The 17,554-nt window shown below is 35.0% G+C and overlaps 1 protein-coding gene across 2 annotated transcripts; it reads left to right on the top strand.

Annotated features, from left to right (window-relative positions):
- Nucleotides 1-1,075: 1,075 nt before the first annotated feature.
- Nucleotides 1,076-17,554, top strand: LOC103995750 (general transcription and DNA repair factor IIH subunit TFB1-1). Of its 2 annotated transcripts, XM_009416437.3 has the most exons (20): nucleotides 1,076-1,416; nucleotides 1,874-1,952; nucleotides 4,651-4,715; nucleotides 4,930-4,993; nucleotides 6,491-6,626; nucleotides 6,977-7,052; nucleotides 7,159-7,254; nucleotides 7,444-7,488; nucleotides 7,789-7,845; nucleotides 8,001-8,156; nucleotides 8,292-8,357; nucleotides 9,190-9,313; nucleotides 10,319-10,375; nucleotides 10,488-10,612; nucleotides 10,678-10,869; nucleotides 14,011-14,124; nucleotides 14,399-14,476; nucleotides 15,749-15,796; nucleotides 16,419-16,484; nucleotides 17,268-17,554. In XM_009416437.3, the coding sequence occupies exons 1-20, from the start codon at nucleotides 1,342-1,344 to the stop codon at nucleotides 17,355-17,357; spliced, it is 1,809 nt and encodes a 602-aa protein (XP_009414712.2). In that variant the 5' UTR covers nucleotides 1,076-1,341; the 3' UTR covers nucleotides 17,358-17,554. The 2 variants fall into 2 exon arrangements, 1 of the variants encoding a protein (XP_009414712.2); XR_010481748.1 differs by lacking the exons at nucleotides 15,749-15,796; nucleotides 16,419-16,484; nucleotides 17,268-17,554 and having other exon boundaries at nucleotides 1,203-1,416; nucleotides 13,979-14,124; nucleotides 14,399-14,434.

Here is a 17,554-nt window from a genome sequence, read left to right as displayed (position 1 = left end):
CCCAACGTACCCAATACACTTAAATTGGGAAAACCCGACCCGTAGATGAAATCCCGAACACTCCAAGATTGGAAAAAACCAAATGACATGCTTCAAATCCCTCTTGCAAAAGCTTTGAAGCATACCTTCATAGAGGGGGATGGAGGACAAATGATAGGGAATATACTGTTAGTTGACATACGATTATCATGTGAGATTCAAGTCATATTCCATTTACCTACCTACGTGTACAAAGTGTCAAAATAAAGAAATACCAGCTTCCATCTCATTCATTATAATAAGATAAATATAAATTTTTTCTCTCCCTTCATGACAAGAAAGGTAATCAAAGGTTACTATAAACTTTCTTCCGCTAATTCAAAAGTATAAAAATACATCCTAAACAGAGAAAGGGAGACCAACTCCTTTTGAACTACTTAAACCCATGTTCCAAGACGTTTGATCATTAACTTAAGTATCGAAATGATCAAGTTAGAAAAATCATACCAAGATGTCAATAATATTTTCCTAATACGTACCGGATATATTAGACAAATGACCAACAATATCAACACGATGATAATATCAACAATAACGGTTCATGTGATATCTCGCGTTTGAGTAATACCCGAAGCACTCTCATGGATTAACACTGTAGCATATGAAAAAGATTCCATATGTAATAATTTAAAGAGAATTATCTGCACCATGGATTATGAGGCATTCTCATCGAATATGTCATTGTTATATTTTTAGAATTATTCATCGTATCTAATCCGCCCTCGACACCAACGGATGTAAACTAAAATTGTCATCGAATTTCTGATATGGGCAGTTAATATTATGTCTTAATAGTAAGTTAGATCTCCCCTGTATTTATTATCTTAATCAAGTAGAAAACCGCGTCGTCATGATTGATCTGGACGTAGAATAACCATGCTCGACTAACATGATCATTAAACCCATCGAGAGCCGAGAATGAACCGGAGAGACCTCGAACCGGGTCAGCAGACCCTTCGCCCTACTCGGAACCTTCGATCGGCCGCACGCCTATTTAAGCAGACTACATTCCTTTTATTCGCCAGTGAGACCGGAGCGACCATCTCCTCTGCTCCTCCCTCCCTCGCTCTTTCTCTCTCTCTACAGATTCCCTTCCCTCAATCGGGAAATCCACCCACCAATCTCTGGTCGAAACCCTACATATCCGCTTCGGCTTCTCTCGATCGATCAGGGACGCCGCAATCGCGCGGGGCGCAGCCCTTTGCCCTAATCTCCGCCGTCCGTTTCGATCGCACCGCCCCTCGCACTTCCTCGTCCGCCGCCGCTGATTGGTTACCGGGGCCCCGATTTCTCTCGGGGGAAATGGCGGCGATCAGCAAGGTGGCCAAGTATAAGACGACGGTGAAAGAGCCCGGGATTCCGGGCGTGCTTAATATGGTAATTTGCTTCGCTCTCTCCATTCGGTTCTTGATGCGCCCGCGCCCTATCCATGTGCTGCTCCTTTTTTCACTAGTGTCGCATTCTTGGATGAAAATTTGATCCTTGTGTCTGAAGATCTCTTGTGATTCTTAACCCTAGCGAAGAACAAGTTGTCCCTTGTAATGATGAATTGGCATTTTCGCGGGCCTGATCCACGATTGTTATTGTCTTGAGTGTTTATATCTACGCACTATTTGTCTATTACGAACTAATTTTCACAATTATATTGAGCAATAATTTATCAGATAGGTTTTTGCTTATGTCAGACAACTATGTATCTTACTAAAGAAGAGTCACGAGCTTATTGGGGAATGCAAGTTATATTCCATCTAAGAAAATCAGTTATTGCTTTTTTAAAGGAAATAGTTATCCTTAATGGTAATGCTGATCATCAATCTTGTTCAATGATATGCAGATGGAGGATGTATTTACTTTTACTCCTCATGATCCTAGATCAGCGATGAAGCTTAGAGTGGACTTTAGAAACATTAAAGGTACTGGCTACTTTTCCTCTCTTTGTCTTTTTTGAAAAGATTGCTTTTTGATATCATAGTGGAAAGAATTATTCAATGACCTTAATGCTAATCCATTACTGTGAAATAAGATTTCATCAGTTTCGCTTTTTGGATTATTATACTAGTAGTTAACAAGTACCAACTAAGATAATTGTTATAGTTGCAACTAAAAGTTCTTCTTTTAGTCTGTTAGTGGTTTTTCCAATAGGCAATTGTTCATTTTATAGTGCAGAAAAATATTGTACCAGGTTTATTATCAAATAACATAATAAATCATTATCTATTAATTTATCCAATGCAGTAGCAGGATGGTGCAATGAAGTTAAAGGTCGACATTTAGCCAAGGTTTACTAATATAACTGTGCTTTTCAATGAACATGAATCTACAGCTGAGCATGCAATGATATGGATAATCTTGTCCTTGCTTACAATCAAAGGAGCCATCGCATCCATCTGTTTTCATGTCTTTTAGATTCCAGATATGTTGCTGCATAAATATTGTTCATATTGATTTAAGCAAGGTAAACAAACTACGAGGAGTCAAATTAAACCTCTATCACAATAAGGAGTTGTATGAAAATAATGAGAACATTGTCATAAGGGTACAATCTTCAAGATCTAGCCAATATTTTGGAGCCTAGTGGTGGTGGCATTCATACTATGTTGTTTCCTTTGCAGTGAGTCATGATGTCATGATAGAACTTTTGATATTACTTGACTTGTTATTGTAATCTGTATTTATTTGTAAAAAGAGTGTCTAGGCATATAAACTTGGCTTATGATTCTTGTGTATAACCTAGGAACGGGATTGGGAAAGACACACATCATTAAATTTTCTATGGGTATTATTCAAAATATTTACTACAATCATAGAGGACAAAACAATCTGGAGAGTCTTTTGAGGTTAATTCTGGAAAACACAATCATGGGTATTAAATTTTCCATTACATAGTGTTGACTGCCTGGTAGTGCTTAACTTTTAAGGTTCAAGTTGAGGTTCTTGTGGTGGAGCTTGTTTTGCATTACTTGCTGGAACAATTACTTGCCATGTTGTGGAAATAAGGGAAGAAGGGGTTTTTGAGTCTTATGTTACTCTTAGGTGTTGGGGTATGACTTATGAGTAACTTTCTAGATGTTAGTTTAACTTACAAAAATATTGAGGAGTTAAAAAGGCCGGTCATGATAAATAAGACAGAGAAGATTATTAATGTAACTATTCTAGTATATTTTGTTGCAATAAAAGAAAGATAAATGATCTCATGATATAGCCTTGTCATATTTATGTATATAATAAACCATGGTTTGCAATACCATACCATACCTCCTGGTATGGGTGGTACGTACCGGTCCGATAGAGGACTGGTACAGGTAGTACATCTGGACATCTTAGTGTATCATATGTCGGTATGTACCATACCGACAACTGATCGGTACATCGGTACAGTATGGTATTCAGAATCTTGTAATAAACTAATATAACTTATGGGAGAATAATTTCTAAATGTGGAGGTTTTGGAATCTTATCCTATTTTAAAATATGTCTACAACTCTCAAAGCATGATTTCTAGTGGTTTAAGGACTCTCCTAAAGCTATCTATAACAAAATTAGGACACAGAAGAAAAAACATTGAAATATTAAATAAATATATGAATGAAAATACATCCATAAATAATATAAAATAAAAACAAAGGACCTTTCTTTAAGACTGGCCAAAGTGTGAAACTCACGGATGGTATGGAATGCAGCTGCTAAGAAAAAAAACAACATTTGAAGCAACTCTTTGTATAATGTTGTAGTTGTTATGTGTGCTCTTAGAGACCATGATTATCCTTTTATTGCGTCGATTGATTTTTATTTATCAAAACCCAACATTTTCTATGTTTCTTTGTTTCATTTTGTCCAAAACTAGGAGTAGAACTTATATTGTCATGCTAGTCTTTATTGGAAATAACATATACCTTGTAATGGGATTGAAAATAAAAAAAGATATGTTAAGATGGTCAATCCTTTGCTGGTTATAGATGTTGGTTCTTGCTGAGACTATCATTTGTAATTTGTCAATTTTAAACCTGATTCTTTTTATAGACAGGAGATTGCTACATTCGCAGAAGGTTGACATTTAAAAAATTCCCTATGTATCCACTAAATACGAATTTCTTACATTATTGTGTAACTACACAAAGCCTATGGTTGTTGAAGTTTCATCTTCTTTAGACGAGTCAAAGACACATCAAGAGTTTGAAATGTTTTATACTTCTGAAAGTTAGGCTATAAAAGATCTCCATGGTTTTCTGAGTAGTTAAGAAGATCTATCATTCTACATAATGACCAATGTAATAATCAGCATAGTCCCAATGTCATGCAATGGTTTTGCAGCTTTTTCTGTTTGAATGTTAATAATTTTGTCACAGAGCTAAAGGTGATTTTAGCTTCCAAGAAAGAGTTCAGTGATAAGATGGCTGATCACAGAACATTTGCCATTTCAAGCATTTTGATATTCTATTTGGTTGAGGATTTCATATGATTCTGTAGCCAAATTGGACTTGTGTAAATTGGTAAAGCTCTTAGGCTATGTTTAAGAATCTTGGTTATATAGTGTTGACAAAGGCATGTTTCTTATTTTGGCTCTGTATCATGCATTATATGTCCTAATTTGGTTTCTTGTGTGATTTTCAGGTCATAAATTCAGTAAAGATGGTTCAAAGCAAGCATTATTAAATCTTACACAAGATTCTGAAAAGGTGTTGTTATTACTCATTTTTAACTATCATTTAATCAGTTAGTCAAAATTATACTTCATCTGGGCAGAATAAGAATTTCTGGAATTTTGATTTTATCATGCAAGCAATAGACCATCTTTAAACTTTAAAATGGTGTATTTGTATTGCTTCTTATGATTCACATTTTATTTCAATAGCAGAAAGCTTAAACTAACTTGGTTATATTTTGTTTTAGGGGGGAGGCTACATTTTTGAGTTTAATAATTTTACTGAACGTAATGATTGTCGAGATTTTGTAGGTAAATTCCAATCTCCATCTTGACACATTTTAAGGTTCATCAGTTTTTTCAACAATTGTTTTGTATAATGTTTCCTTGTATAAGTAATTAAGTTGTTCCATTGCTTCGTTTTAATTTCTAATTAACATGTCAAGATTTTATGGGTTGTATTCTAGAGATTTTTAGTGGAACTTGATAGAGTATCACCTTATATGAACAGCTTGTGCTATGTTTGTATACCCAGTTAGTCATCAGAAGAAGGGCTGAGATTTCAGAGAAGGATGGAAGAAAGATATTTACAGGTTACAAATAGGAATGATGATGATGTCAAATTTTAGAAACAAGGGATGTTTCTGAAGAGGTGAGATAAATGAGTTTGGCCAAATTTTGCAGTTTGGTTTTAGCCCTTCCAGTGAAGATTGATAACTTGGTCATCTTGTTATTTGGAATTCATTCCTCTGCATATGGATGACTTGACCATATGAACTAAAATGTACAGTATCAAATCAAGATTGAAGACTCAGTCATTTCATTTAAATGGTAGTACAGGATCTTTATTCTATAAAATTAGACAACAAACAATTGGGACTCAATGCCTATGCAGTCAATTGACAGAATGGGCTTTGTTATTAGAAAGTTTAGTCTGATTATATAAGCTACATAATGCTCTTGCTTTTTGAATGGTCTGCTGTTCTGGTACAACAAAGCCAAATTTAGATGTTGTAGATTGTTGTATGTTGAAATTCTAGTCGAGGTTTGGATTTTTGCCACTTAACTGTTACTTCAATTATACGATAACATTGGAAGGATTCAAGGCCTTTATGAACATTTTGGATGTTTGGGCAATGCACTTGTTCGATTTTGCAGACATATAAATTCAGATATTTCATTTGTCCATGTTTGAGATGCAATGTATGCTTGTATATCTTAAATTGGCATACTTTTATACATATAGTAAAGCAGATGATCAAGAATTACCATAAAACTGCTTTGATACTTGTAAGCCATTATTAATAGTAGAAAGATATTAGATTGTTAATAAAATTGCCTTGGTACTTGTACCATAACATTGCTTTGGTACTTGCTTTGGACTTGAAGGAAGCATTATTTTGTTGAATATTAGAAAAATATTATATGTTAAACATGTTGAAAAATTCTTGCCTGGTTAAGAGAGGGCCAGTTAAAAGTATAGTTGCTGCAAGAAAGAAAGTAGTAGGCTGAAGCAATGAGCAATGTCATGATATGCCAGGAGCATTCAACAGTAAAATATGGAGCCAACTGTGGAGTTAGGTTGGGGAAATATCCATGTAGCTTACTTCAAATAGCTTGACTAATGGCTTTTTCTTGTATTGAGTAGTGAGATCAATTAACTAGCTTTGTCCAAGTGTGATGTATATATGCATCTACCTCTAAACCTGAGCATCTATAATGTATTGACCAGTGGGATCCATGGAAATTTCTGTTGGCTGGTTTTATTCAATTTACCTGTGTCATAAGTAACTGCTTGCTCCTAAACAGGGAAAGTTCTAGGGAAGTTCCAGGCTTTGGTGTCCAAGCAAAATGATGAACCGGCCTCTGAGAAATCTGCTGTATCACTTGAACAACTTAGCACTATAGAGATGGAACGCAGAATGAAGTTGTTGCGGGAAGATAGGTAACAATAATCTGATGCCTTGCATCTCTGTCATTTTATCAACAATATACACAATTTTATATCCTCTTTTATATTGTTTCCTCCAACTTCTAATAGATACTAGTTATTTCTCCTTTTTGGGATTGGTCATTTTGACCTTCTGTTATTAGTGTATGTAGCTCACAAAATAATGGGACTTGAGCACAATCACCAGTACTTATTTAGCAACCTGTTCGACCTTCCTATAGTTGAGGATGGGTATTGAACTAATAGGTTGCTGGTGTTGGAGTCCTCTCTCTTCACCTCTCTCCTTCCTTTATGTATATCACCTAGTTCAGACTTCATAGTAGACTAATGAGTGCATTCTACAGTGAATTGCAAAAGCTGCACAAGGAGCTCGTCATTGGCAATGTGCTGACGGAATCTGAGTTTTGGGCTACAAGAAAGGTGGATAAATTGATCAACCATAATGGAAGTTTTAAAGAGTTCATCTGATTTTTTTTGTATCTCTGCCTCTGATATGAAAATTTTTGTTGGCATGTTTTGGATGCAGAATCTACTAGACGATGATTCTGATAGAACATTAAAGCAACGGACAGGGTTTAAAAGTGCTATGCTTGCAGATATAAGGCCATCAACTGATGGTCGGGTACAACATGGACCTTCTGTTTTACCTGTTATATTTTTATTTGTTACTGTCCTTAATTAACTGCTAATAGTCAATGCTAAAAATTATGCTTTATTCTTAGAACTCCTATGAGTTCTCATTTCCTTTTGAATATTGTCTGCTGAAACATGTAAACCCTTTAATTTTTTCCTTGTTCATACATCTTGGCAGACCAATAAGGTCACGTTTAGCCTTACGCCGGAGATTATTCACCAGGTATGTGCAGTTTCTGAATGTAATTCAGTAATTTAATACACAGAGAGAGAGAAAAAAAGAGAGAGAAGCATGTTTAGGATGTTACTTGGTCTTGCTGACAATGTCTAGTCATCTGAAGTGAGCATCTAGAACTGTTAATATTTTGTTGAATGGAAGGGTGATAGGAAAGGATATTGAGTGGATGAAGGAGTGATGGAAGCAATCTTACAAATTACAAAGTTTTGCTGTAATTTTAATTTGACTATCAGTTTTTCATTGTCTTCTTAGACAATTTCACTCTGGATTGTGTATATTTTACAGATTTTCGCTGAAAAACCTGCTGTTCATCGGGCATTTTTGAATTTTGTTCCAAGCAAGGTGACAATATGTTTTGTCAGGCTTTATTTACTGTTAACATCCTTTTTTACAACTAATGTAATAACACATAAGTCAATTTTTATTGCAAGCACGAGTAGTTTTTTTGACATAATTTATTTTTTCTCAACATTAAAGTCTTTTTCCTGGATTTCCAGATGACAGAAAAGGATTTCTGGACAAAATACTGTAGAGCTGAATATCTCCACAGGACAAAAAATTCTGTAGCCGCTGCAGCAGAGGCAGCTGAAGATGAAGAACTTGCTGTCTTTCTGAAGCATGATGACATATTGGCTGATGAAGCTCGGCGTAAGGTACTTGCTGGATTGCTTTTAGACACAAGCCCCATTATGTGTTTTCTCTGACAGATTCCTAGCTGCATAAGTTTGTTAATAACGATGGATTATTAATAGATTACTTCTAGGAGTAATCATTTGATTGTGATGCAGATCAGACGGGTTGATCCAACCTTGGACATGGAAGCTGATTTAGGTGATGACTACATCCATCTTCCTGTACGTAGACATCCCTCATAATTTGGTCCCTTTGCTAAATTCATCCTATGCCCAATTATTCTTGAGAAAATTCATTTGCAATATCTTCTCTTGTTTTGTATTTTTTGCAGTTGTAGTGCCTTTTCTTTAAAAACTTTCATTGTGACTTGGCCACTGAATAACATGTAGCTTTTTACAGTTGCTTCACACTAAGAATAATTTATAATATTATATGTACTTTTAGCTTATTATTCTATAGTTACAATACATAACATCAGGCATTTGATAAGAACAATTAATGTGCTGCGCACATGTTTGTAGCAGAGGGTATTGTTTTAAACTCTTTATGGTTCCCATGCGAACACATTTATGCCAGGGGCCCATAGAAGAATAACCTTAACCCACTAATTTTGTTACATGTTCAGGTTGTAATTAGGAGGTCATGTCAAGTATTGCCACCCCATTGTATAGCTGACCATATGCTTATGTTATATCTATGAAAGCACTCTCCATTTGTTGATACTATGCTTGTTCTCATTTGGTACATAATTTTTGCCTATCCATCTTTGTATGACTCTATGAACAAGTTTCACTTGTGCTGTTACGTTGCCTTTTCCATTTTAGGAAAGTAACGTTTTTGAAGAAAATATTCAAATTCTTGTTAAAATGAAACATGGCCAAATTCTTTTATCAATCTTGTTTTTTATATTTTGATGGTTCCCTAGATTATTGTTAAACTTGATAAATAAGAATTATACACTAATGCCCTGAAATTAGATGTACCTCTCAGAAGTACGAGTACATAAAATCAATTATTTGGTTGCTGAATTTTAGTTTTCTTGTTAATTTTCAGGATCATGGAATTCTTCGTGATGGTAGCAAAGAGACTGCAGATTCGGAGAATGATTTAGCTCGGAGGACTCTTGCACAAGATGTTAATCGTCATGCGGCTGTTGTTCTTGAAGGGAGGGCACTAGGTAGGTGCAATCTGTGAAGCCTATATTGTCACCCTAACTATTTTCTTTAGCTCATGAGAACATATCTGAAGTAGTCCTTGTTAGCATTTATTAAAATAATTTTAATTATGATCTTCTCTTTCCGATGATCTGATCGCTGTCTACACCTGTGGTTATTCTATTAACTCAGGGTGCAGTATCGTCTCATGATATTTTGATATTACATCTATCAGAAGGATTTTCTCTTTGTACTGTACTGTACATGCGTAATACCGAACTTCTTAGCTAGAATTAGGGTACCTAAACTGATCATGTTCAGGTAGGATGAGACTCCTATAGTGACAATGCTGCAGTGACTGTAGTTACATTAAATGCTCGAGTTGAGAAACATTAACAAAATTGAGGTTTCACTTATGCCCTCATTTCCTGACATTTCTTGTTTTTTTCTTGTCTATAGTTCTCTTTTGTCACCTAATGGACATGTTTTGGCTTTTTTTTTCAGTCACTAATTTCTCTGGTCATTTAGGTCATTCATGGCAAACCAGCATAACTTCTCCCAGAAAAAGAATATAAATGAAAATAAAAAATGATATACTATAAATATAAAAACTCACTGTTGTGCCTGTGATGTTTGATGAGTATGTGTCATTGGATCTCCCTTTTGTACCCCAATGGCATTGCCAAACCGAGAATGTGAGTAGCAGAGGTCAGTCTTCCTTGCATGAGTCATGAACTGTGATTGGAAAAAAAAAGCTGTTTCAATAAGTGGGATGAGTCAATTGCTGGCTGTTTTCGCCCTTAAGTACTGGAAGTTGATATGATTATAGTATTGGTGAGACCCCCTGATTCAACATCTTGGTCCTTTTCTTAACTGAAGTTATCAAGTAAAAAGGTATGGGATGACTAGTAGTTAGAACCTTGGTTACTAGACTATGAATACCCATGATATCATTTCTTAGCTGATTGAGGATATGGCCCTTCTAGGTGTAATAATCAAAATTCCAATGTCTGGTTTTGTGGATGCAGATATTGAATTGGGAGATACGCGAGCTGTAGCTGAAGCACTTGCTAGGTCCAAACAAGGTTAGAACAATGTTCTCTGTACATAGTTTACACACCAATATGACTTATCCATATACTTGAATCAAATTAACTAAGCATACTTTCATGTTGGTTTGATGATTGCTTCAAACAGAGTCATCTGCTGATACTTTAGATGAGAATTCTAATCTAGAACGACAAGAAAGAGTTTCACGTATGACCGAGATTGAAGATCTTCAGGCTCCTCATAGCCTTCCATATGCACCACTTTGCATCAAGGTGTCTATTGCTTGTGTGAATAAATGAAATCTCATTATGGCAGGTAATAATTTTTCTTGTATTAGGATCCACGGGAGTATTTTGATTCTCAACAAGTCAATGCGCTTAAAGCTTTAGGCGGCACTGGTGCTGGTTCCAAAACAATCGATTACAGCCTAAATACTGAGGAGGCTTATAGTTATCTAATGCATCAGATCTCTGAGGTGAAAGCTCAAGGGTTGCATAATCCAATTGTTCAATCTGAAGTTGCTTCTAAGGTAAATTTCTTTACACTGAGAGTGATTGCTTGCTTATTATCTTAAGTTACCTCTGAAAGACTTTTGTCGCTCTGTTTTCCCCTGTATTCTTGAGTGTTTTCAGAAATTAGAATATCATATTATCTTCACATGCTCAAAGTGACTGTGGAGGCTTTGCTCTTCAGATGTTTTTTTTTTATTACCTGTGTTGATTATGAACTAAAAACACCAAGGCTTGTGGCAAACTTTTTTGTTAAGATTTTTTGATCTACTTTCTATTTTTATTTCCCAAGGATTTTTGTGTCATTGTCACAAAAGACTATAGTTTTGCTTAGAGATTGGAACAATTACAAGTTCAAATTTGAGTTATTTAATCTCTTTTGTTTTCTATATGTTATTATTTGATACCATATGATTTAGGATATTCTTCAGCTTGTGGAGAATTGACCTCCCAAGAATGAAAGAGTGGGCAATAAAAAAGAACACTTCTAAATTACAATAAATCTTTTGCAATAATGAAATAACCAAACCCAATACGTAGATTTACAGTATACCGTGTATATGGACAATTAAAATGATATGTAAATATCAGAATTCCACAAAATTCTATCTAAAATCACATAGCCCTCCTAACATGATTTTACAATGTCTTTAGGACTCCCACTTCTATCTATAAGTAAACTTGGACTTGAAGATGTGATTTCAACTTAATACATGACTTCAAAACCTGATCTAATCTGGCAAGCTGAAATATGAATGAGAATAAATCAAAAGATAGAAAGAGGTAAGAATTGGTTGAACTGAAAACAATTATCTCTTGGTAAGAAAAAGGTCTTATTTTGTTTTCTTGTGGAATGTGTATCAATATGCACAGGATTTGGATGGGTCCAATTACTGTCATAGGATTTGGGTTTCTAGTTATTCTGATAACTACAAGAAAGAAATATTTACTGATTATGCGCATTGCTTGAATTATTTTGGAGATTAATTTTGTGTAGATTTCTTATTTCTAGTGATAGTGTGTATATTTATCTATTTATAATTTTATATATTGTCATGCATGGTTAAGGTATAAGTTACATCACTGTATACTAACTGTATAACCATGGATATTGGTACTTGCAATGCTGATTTATTAACATGATAACGGTTGTTATGGAGGGCTGGGGCCTTATTGTGATGGTAAACTTGCTCCTTAATTTAGGTAACTAGGGTTCAAGTTACGGAAACTCTTCGCTTGGTGTGTGTGGCTATGTATAGTAACCCTCCCTAGAGATATTCTTTATGGAGACTCTCTTCAAGTTATGAGACCCTTGTGCCCTTAGGTGTCTTTTATAAAGCTGTTGTGGGAGAAAATTTGATCACAGAAAATAACACAAGATATATGGTTATTATATTAGATGCCTCATCTTATTCTAAGTATATAATATCCAAATTGATACTAGCAGTGTTGATCTCTTAATATGATAAAGTCTGTGCTGACAGAAAAAGTGAGAGACAATTTGATCAAATTAAAGAATGCAAGTAGTCAAAGAATTGTATGACCACCCACATAATGAATAATTTTGAAACACAAATATGATATTTTGTTTAATTTTTAAAGATTACTCCATATGGAAAATTCTCTTGGTTCTCTTTATAGAAGTCTAGCGCCAATTCAAATTGATCTTAACAACATTTTTAACTTTATATGGTACATTGCTGCTTACACCTTATATTTAATGAGTAGCAGCTAGTTGCTTTAAGAAGGTTGTTTTAGTATTATTAGATTCGTCTACTTCCATAGCATTATTATGATTAAGAGGACCTAAGCTGACTCCACTTTGAGGATTAGGCTGTGCAAAGGTATATGATTTGTCCATATGCCAAATTTAAATATCTAACTTGCAGTATTAACACATGTTCCTTTGTAGTCTATAAATATGGTGATAATTTTTTCTTCCATTTATGATGCTCAAATTAAAGTCTACTAGTAGTGTTCAAGGAATCTGCCAGAAAATAAAGTGATTCTCTATGTACTTGATCTTGTTCGGATTACCCACAATCTAGAGCTATTAAAAATATTGTGTTTGACTAATTACTCTGTTTGATTTGTGTCAACCAAATTGAGTAATTTCAGAAAGCAAGCAATATTCCCAATATTACTGATGCTCAAAAGTTTCATAAGCTGGTTGGTGTGTACCATACCAGCCAGTATTTACCAGTCTGATAAGGGATTGCTGGACCATATGGTTTGATACTAGTCGGTATTACTTTGTTAATTTTTATTTTTGGATGTTATACATCAGTGCGCCATCCTTCACGTTGGTACCATACTGGTCTGATAGATTACTGATACTTCGCTAGCACTTACCAGTGCTTCAGATTTGGGGTTGCAGCCCTCAAAAAGTTGCACTTCACCTTGGGCTTGCGTGGTCAGAGTACAAATGTCAGGAGACTAAGACGAGTTATGTTAATAATAACTTGTATTGTTTCAGTATGTTGTTGCATGTTCCCATTAAACAAAGAAGTATGAAATAAAACATAGATCCAACAAACTGAGGAAAATTGCATAGAGCACGACAAAGTTTATGTTTATATTCTTTTACTATAATTTGAGTTCTGATATTGTGGAAATTACAAATCCCTGTGTCCAACTTGGCAATGACTGAATTCTTTTAATAAGAAACACTATTCCATTCTAGCTTCCAAGGGAGCATTTATTATATATAGTAGTTTTCATGAGCCAAATTGAATATAACCAGACTTTTGTATACATGAATCATCTGGAATGTTTTATGGATCTGTAGTGCATCTTTTGGATCATGCAATGAACCAAATCTGACTACTCATGCAAGAGAGGTTCTTATCTACTTATTAACAGAAATTAAATTTTCCCATGTTCGAAGCATGCCTGTATTTCTGATGCATAGCAGACTCACTGCTTCTGGCCAAAATAGCATTCTCAAGTTAAAGACCACTTTAGTTTATGTATCACTGATGAACGTTTCTACAGAAGTTTGAGTTCAATGGAATGACTCTCCTGATCACAATGTCTATTTAACATTATTGTTTCTTTTTGTAAAAGAAATGGTTTAATTTGCATCATTCAATTTACATGTACATAAATCATCATTATTGTATGGAGCAGGAAAACCTAACTCATTAACTGGTATGAGCTAGGTTCTGAGTGGGCTTACGCAACAGATTTCAAGCACCAGATATCATCTTGGGAAGAATCCTCAGGAGAGCGTTCTTGATAGATTACCTAAAAGGACCAAAGATGAAATTATGCTTGTGAGTTTCCCTTATACCTAAGCAGCTTGCATTAGTTTGAGATTTGGAACTTCGGTATATACATAAGCATCTTTTGTAAGACTGCTAGCAAATGGAAGTTTCTTTATAGCTTGATACATCATGCACTGTACTGGTGCGCCAGCCATTTATCCTGTAGGACAAATTGCATTACTTTCTATGCTGCAAATTGGCTGCGTCAAATCTGAAGATTTAGCTGGCTTTCTCCTGTTGTTTATATTAGATGAGACTTCTAAGACTTCTTTTTTGGTTTCAGCATTGGACATCAATTCAGGAGTTACTTCGTCATTTTTGGTCATCATATCCAATTACAACTAGTTACCTATATAATAAGGTAATATTCCTCATTTTATGCTATGAAGGTTCACAAACTTGACACTAAAGTCCCCAAAACTAATTTCAGTTGCCATTGTTCCAGTCTTTACAGCAAATGTCAACATTTTGAACTAGTGAGAAATTTTAGAAAAATGATATATCCATAAATGTTGTACCATGATATTGTTTAGGTAGATGTTTTTGTAATGTCATCATGGGCAAATGTCTTGCATTCTGCTCTAGAGTAGCATTATCAAAGGATAGAACACCTGCGGTTTATGACAATTGGCATGTGCAATACAGGTGATAATGGTGTTGTCAAAGCAATATGAGGTTTAACTTTTATGATCACTGTAAAGAATCAATACATAAATAATTTTATATGAAGATTTATGTTGACACTTAGTTGAAATGTTATAAGAATTACATGATAATTGTTCAGAGTGAAACTAAACTATGCACTGTTGTTTCAAAGTCTTTTTGCTTCTCTTAATCTATTATAATCATATGCTCTATGCAAATTAGTTGTCACATCTTGATATCTCTTGCAAACTGTGATATTTGGCTGTTATAATCATTGCTGGTATTCTTAGCATGGTCTTTTCAATCTTCCTATCATCTTAAGTTTTTATTTGACTTCTCACTTTGTTGTCATATTGTCTTGGTGGCTTATGTTGGCAAAACTAACCTAGGCACTTGTCTGTTTTGGAGGATACACTTTTCAAGACTTTGCTTTGCCAGAGTTTACAAGTTGTGTTAGTTCGATCAAGTTATGAAAATCTGGCATTGCATAGATAGAACAGAAGTATCCTCTCTAAAGGAGTGTCGTCGTTTAGTTATTCTGTTAAAAGTTATGTTGACACTTATTTGTATCTCGAAGTTGTTAATGGATTGATATTTTAACTAACAATTTAAGTCTTATGATTGTCAACTGTCTTGATACTTTTTAATTTTGAATATGTTGATTGACTGGGCATCACCTTAATACCGATAACCTAGAAATGAAATCTGTATTGCCATTTGGCAACATGGTCCATAAAGAGGCCAGCAGTGAAATTTATGATGCAATGCGATTTGGCAGGTGCAAGGACCTGTAGTAGTGTAGTTGTAGTAAGGTATTAGATTTTAGACGAAGTTGTAGAAGTGTTCTAGTAAGGTATTAGATACATATTTTAAGATGCACATAAGGAATAGCGATGTCTAGTAATGATGACTTTGCTTTTTTGATGTCCTGCTTCATTCGTTGATTTTCTTTACATTTTTCTCGGCCATGACCATATATTTGATACAGGTCCTCAGGTTGAAGAGTGCTATGACAGATATCTATCAGAAGCTCAAGGTATGTGCTTATATTTGCAGGTTGAGAAATTTCAAATATCTTTCTATCCAGAGAAGCCATTTGTGTATTATATCTGCTACGTGGCATAGAATATGTTGCTTGTAGCATGAGAAATTCCAAATAGTTAATATATTCAAGCATGCCATTTGTGTGGACCACCTGTTCGGTGGAACATGTCACAGTACAGTACACTCGGATGTGAGTGTACCAACGAAAAGGAAAAGAAAATAAAATAAGATGAAAAGAAGAGGGAGAAGGAAAAGGGGAAGGGAATCCTTCCAGTGCGAGTGTGTTATTCCTCTGGTTGACTTTTTGGACGACAGTATGTTTCTGATGATGTATCCAAAGATTCGGTGGTGTGGGTTGAGGCTAAAGGATTTCCAGAAACTTCTAAACCTTTTAGTGACCAAATCCTAATGTTTGGTCCTTTATGTTAAGTTAATCATCTTGTTCAAGGAATGAACTTGTTCAACATGATAAGAAAAAACCGGGTTTTGAAGGGGTGCTGAGTCATCAGCCAATGCCCCTTTTCTGTGCACCATGAGTAGAGTGGTACTGTCTCGTATAAAGCACTATGCATGTAACAGTAAATCCTTACGAATATCTGCATTTTGCTTTTCAGGCTATTAAGGATGTGCAATCAGATTTCCGGCATCAGATCTCTCTCCTTGTTCAGCCCATGCTACAGGTATCCAAGTGCAAGCATTTTGTGTCATGTCATGAGTGTGTGTAATTGCTGGAACTCGTTTAGTTATTTGACACAGCTTAATTCAAAAGAGTTTTTTATTTTCTTCAATAGAACTCTCTTGAATTTCTACAATCAATTATTTTCTCTGATAGGAATCTCTCTGCAATGATAGCCTCTGACGTGGTGCCATGGTAGAAGTATGGCATACCTTTAGCTTTTATAAGTGACTGTGTCCTGATCTTTTCTCTGTTTGTATCAGTCATTTATCTCTTATATTTGCCTGGAATAACTTCCAAAGAAAAGCCTTGTCTGATAGATTAATTATTTTGACAATCATATGCATCATTGCACAGTTGTGGCAGATTGTCTGATAGTTTAATATCAACTGCAAAGTCTAGGTCATTTGGTCAATGAAATTAATCTCATTATCTCAGGCACTAATAGAAGTTTTGTTTCATAATTCAAAACACATTCTGGGAATATGTTAAGCTGATCTAGGATGAAATTTGAGGCACTTGGAACTATGATAGTGTAGTTATTTACGTGAACAAACATGTGAATGATGATAAAGTCACCATAGTTTAGTCGTTAAGCAGTTTGATTTTTGTACATATTGATGTCAAAATCTTGTGTTATGAGCAATTTTGTCTGAGATGTAAGCTAGTGGTATGATAGCTCTCTTTAATATCAAATTCTCATTTAACTGCCATCCAATATGGTTTTCTGCATTTTGGTTAGAAACTGAAGCCTACTGTTCTCTCTGGATGATTCCATAACTTTCAGGCTTTGGATGCTGCATTCGCTCATTATGATGCTGAAGAACATAAGCATTCCAAAAAGAATGGGTCTAAACCAAATGGGTTTGTTCAGTAAACCTTGTCTTGTTTCATCTGTACATGTAATTAAATTTTGATATTCTTGTAGAACAGCTTCTTCGGCCACTTTCCAATGAAGAGTAGAACACCTTCCATCGCCTTATTTCTTATAGTGTTCATGAAATCTGAAACCCGTATGGTTTTCTATGTAACATGATCTCATATGTTAGCCATTATATTCTTACCAGAATACAA

Source organism: Musa acuminata, chromosome BXJ2-1 (genome assembly GCF_036884655.1).
Source record: "Musa acuminata AAA Group cultivar baxijiao chromosome BXJ2-1, Cavendish_Baxijiao_AAA, whole genome shotgun sequence".
NCBI lineage: Eukaryota > Viridiplantae > Streptophyta > Magnoliopsida > Zingiberales > Musaceae > Musa > Musa acuminata.
The sequence above is the reverse complement of the archived record's forward strand: the minus strand, read 5'-3'. Positions and strand labels throughout refer to the sequence as shown.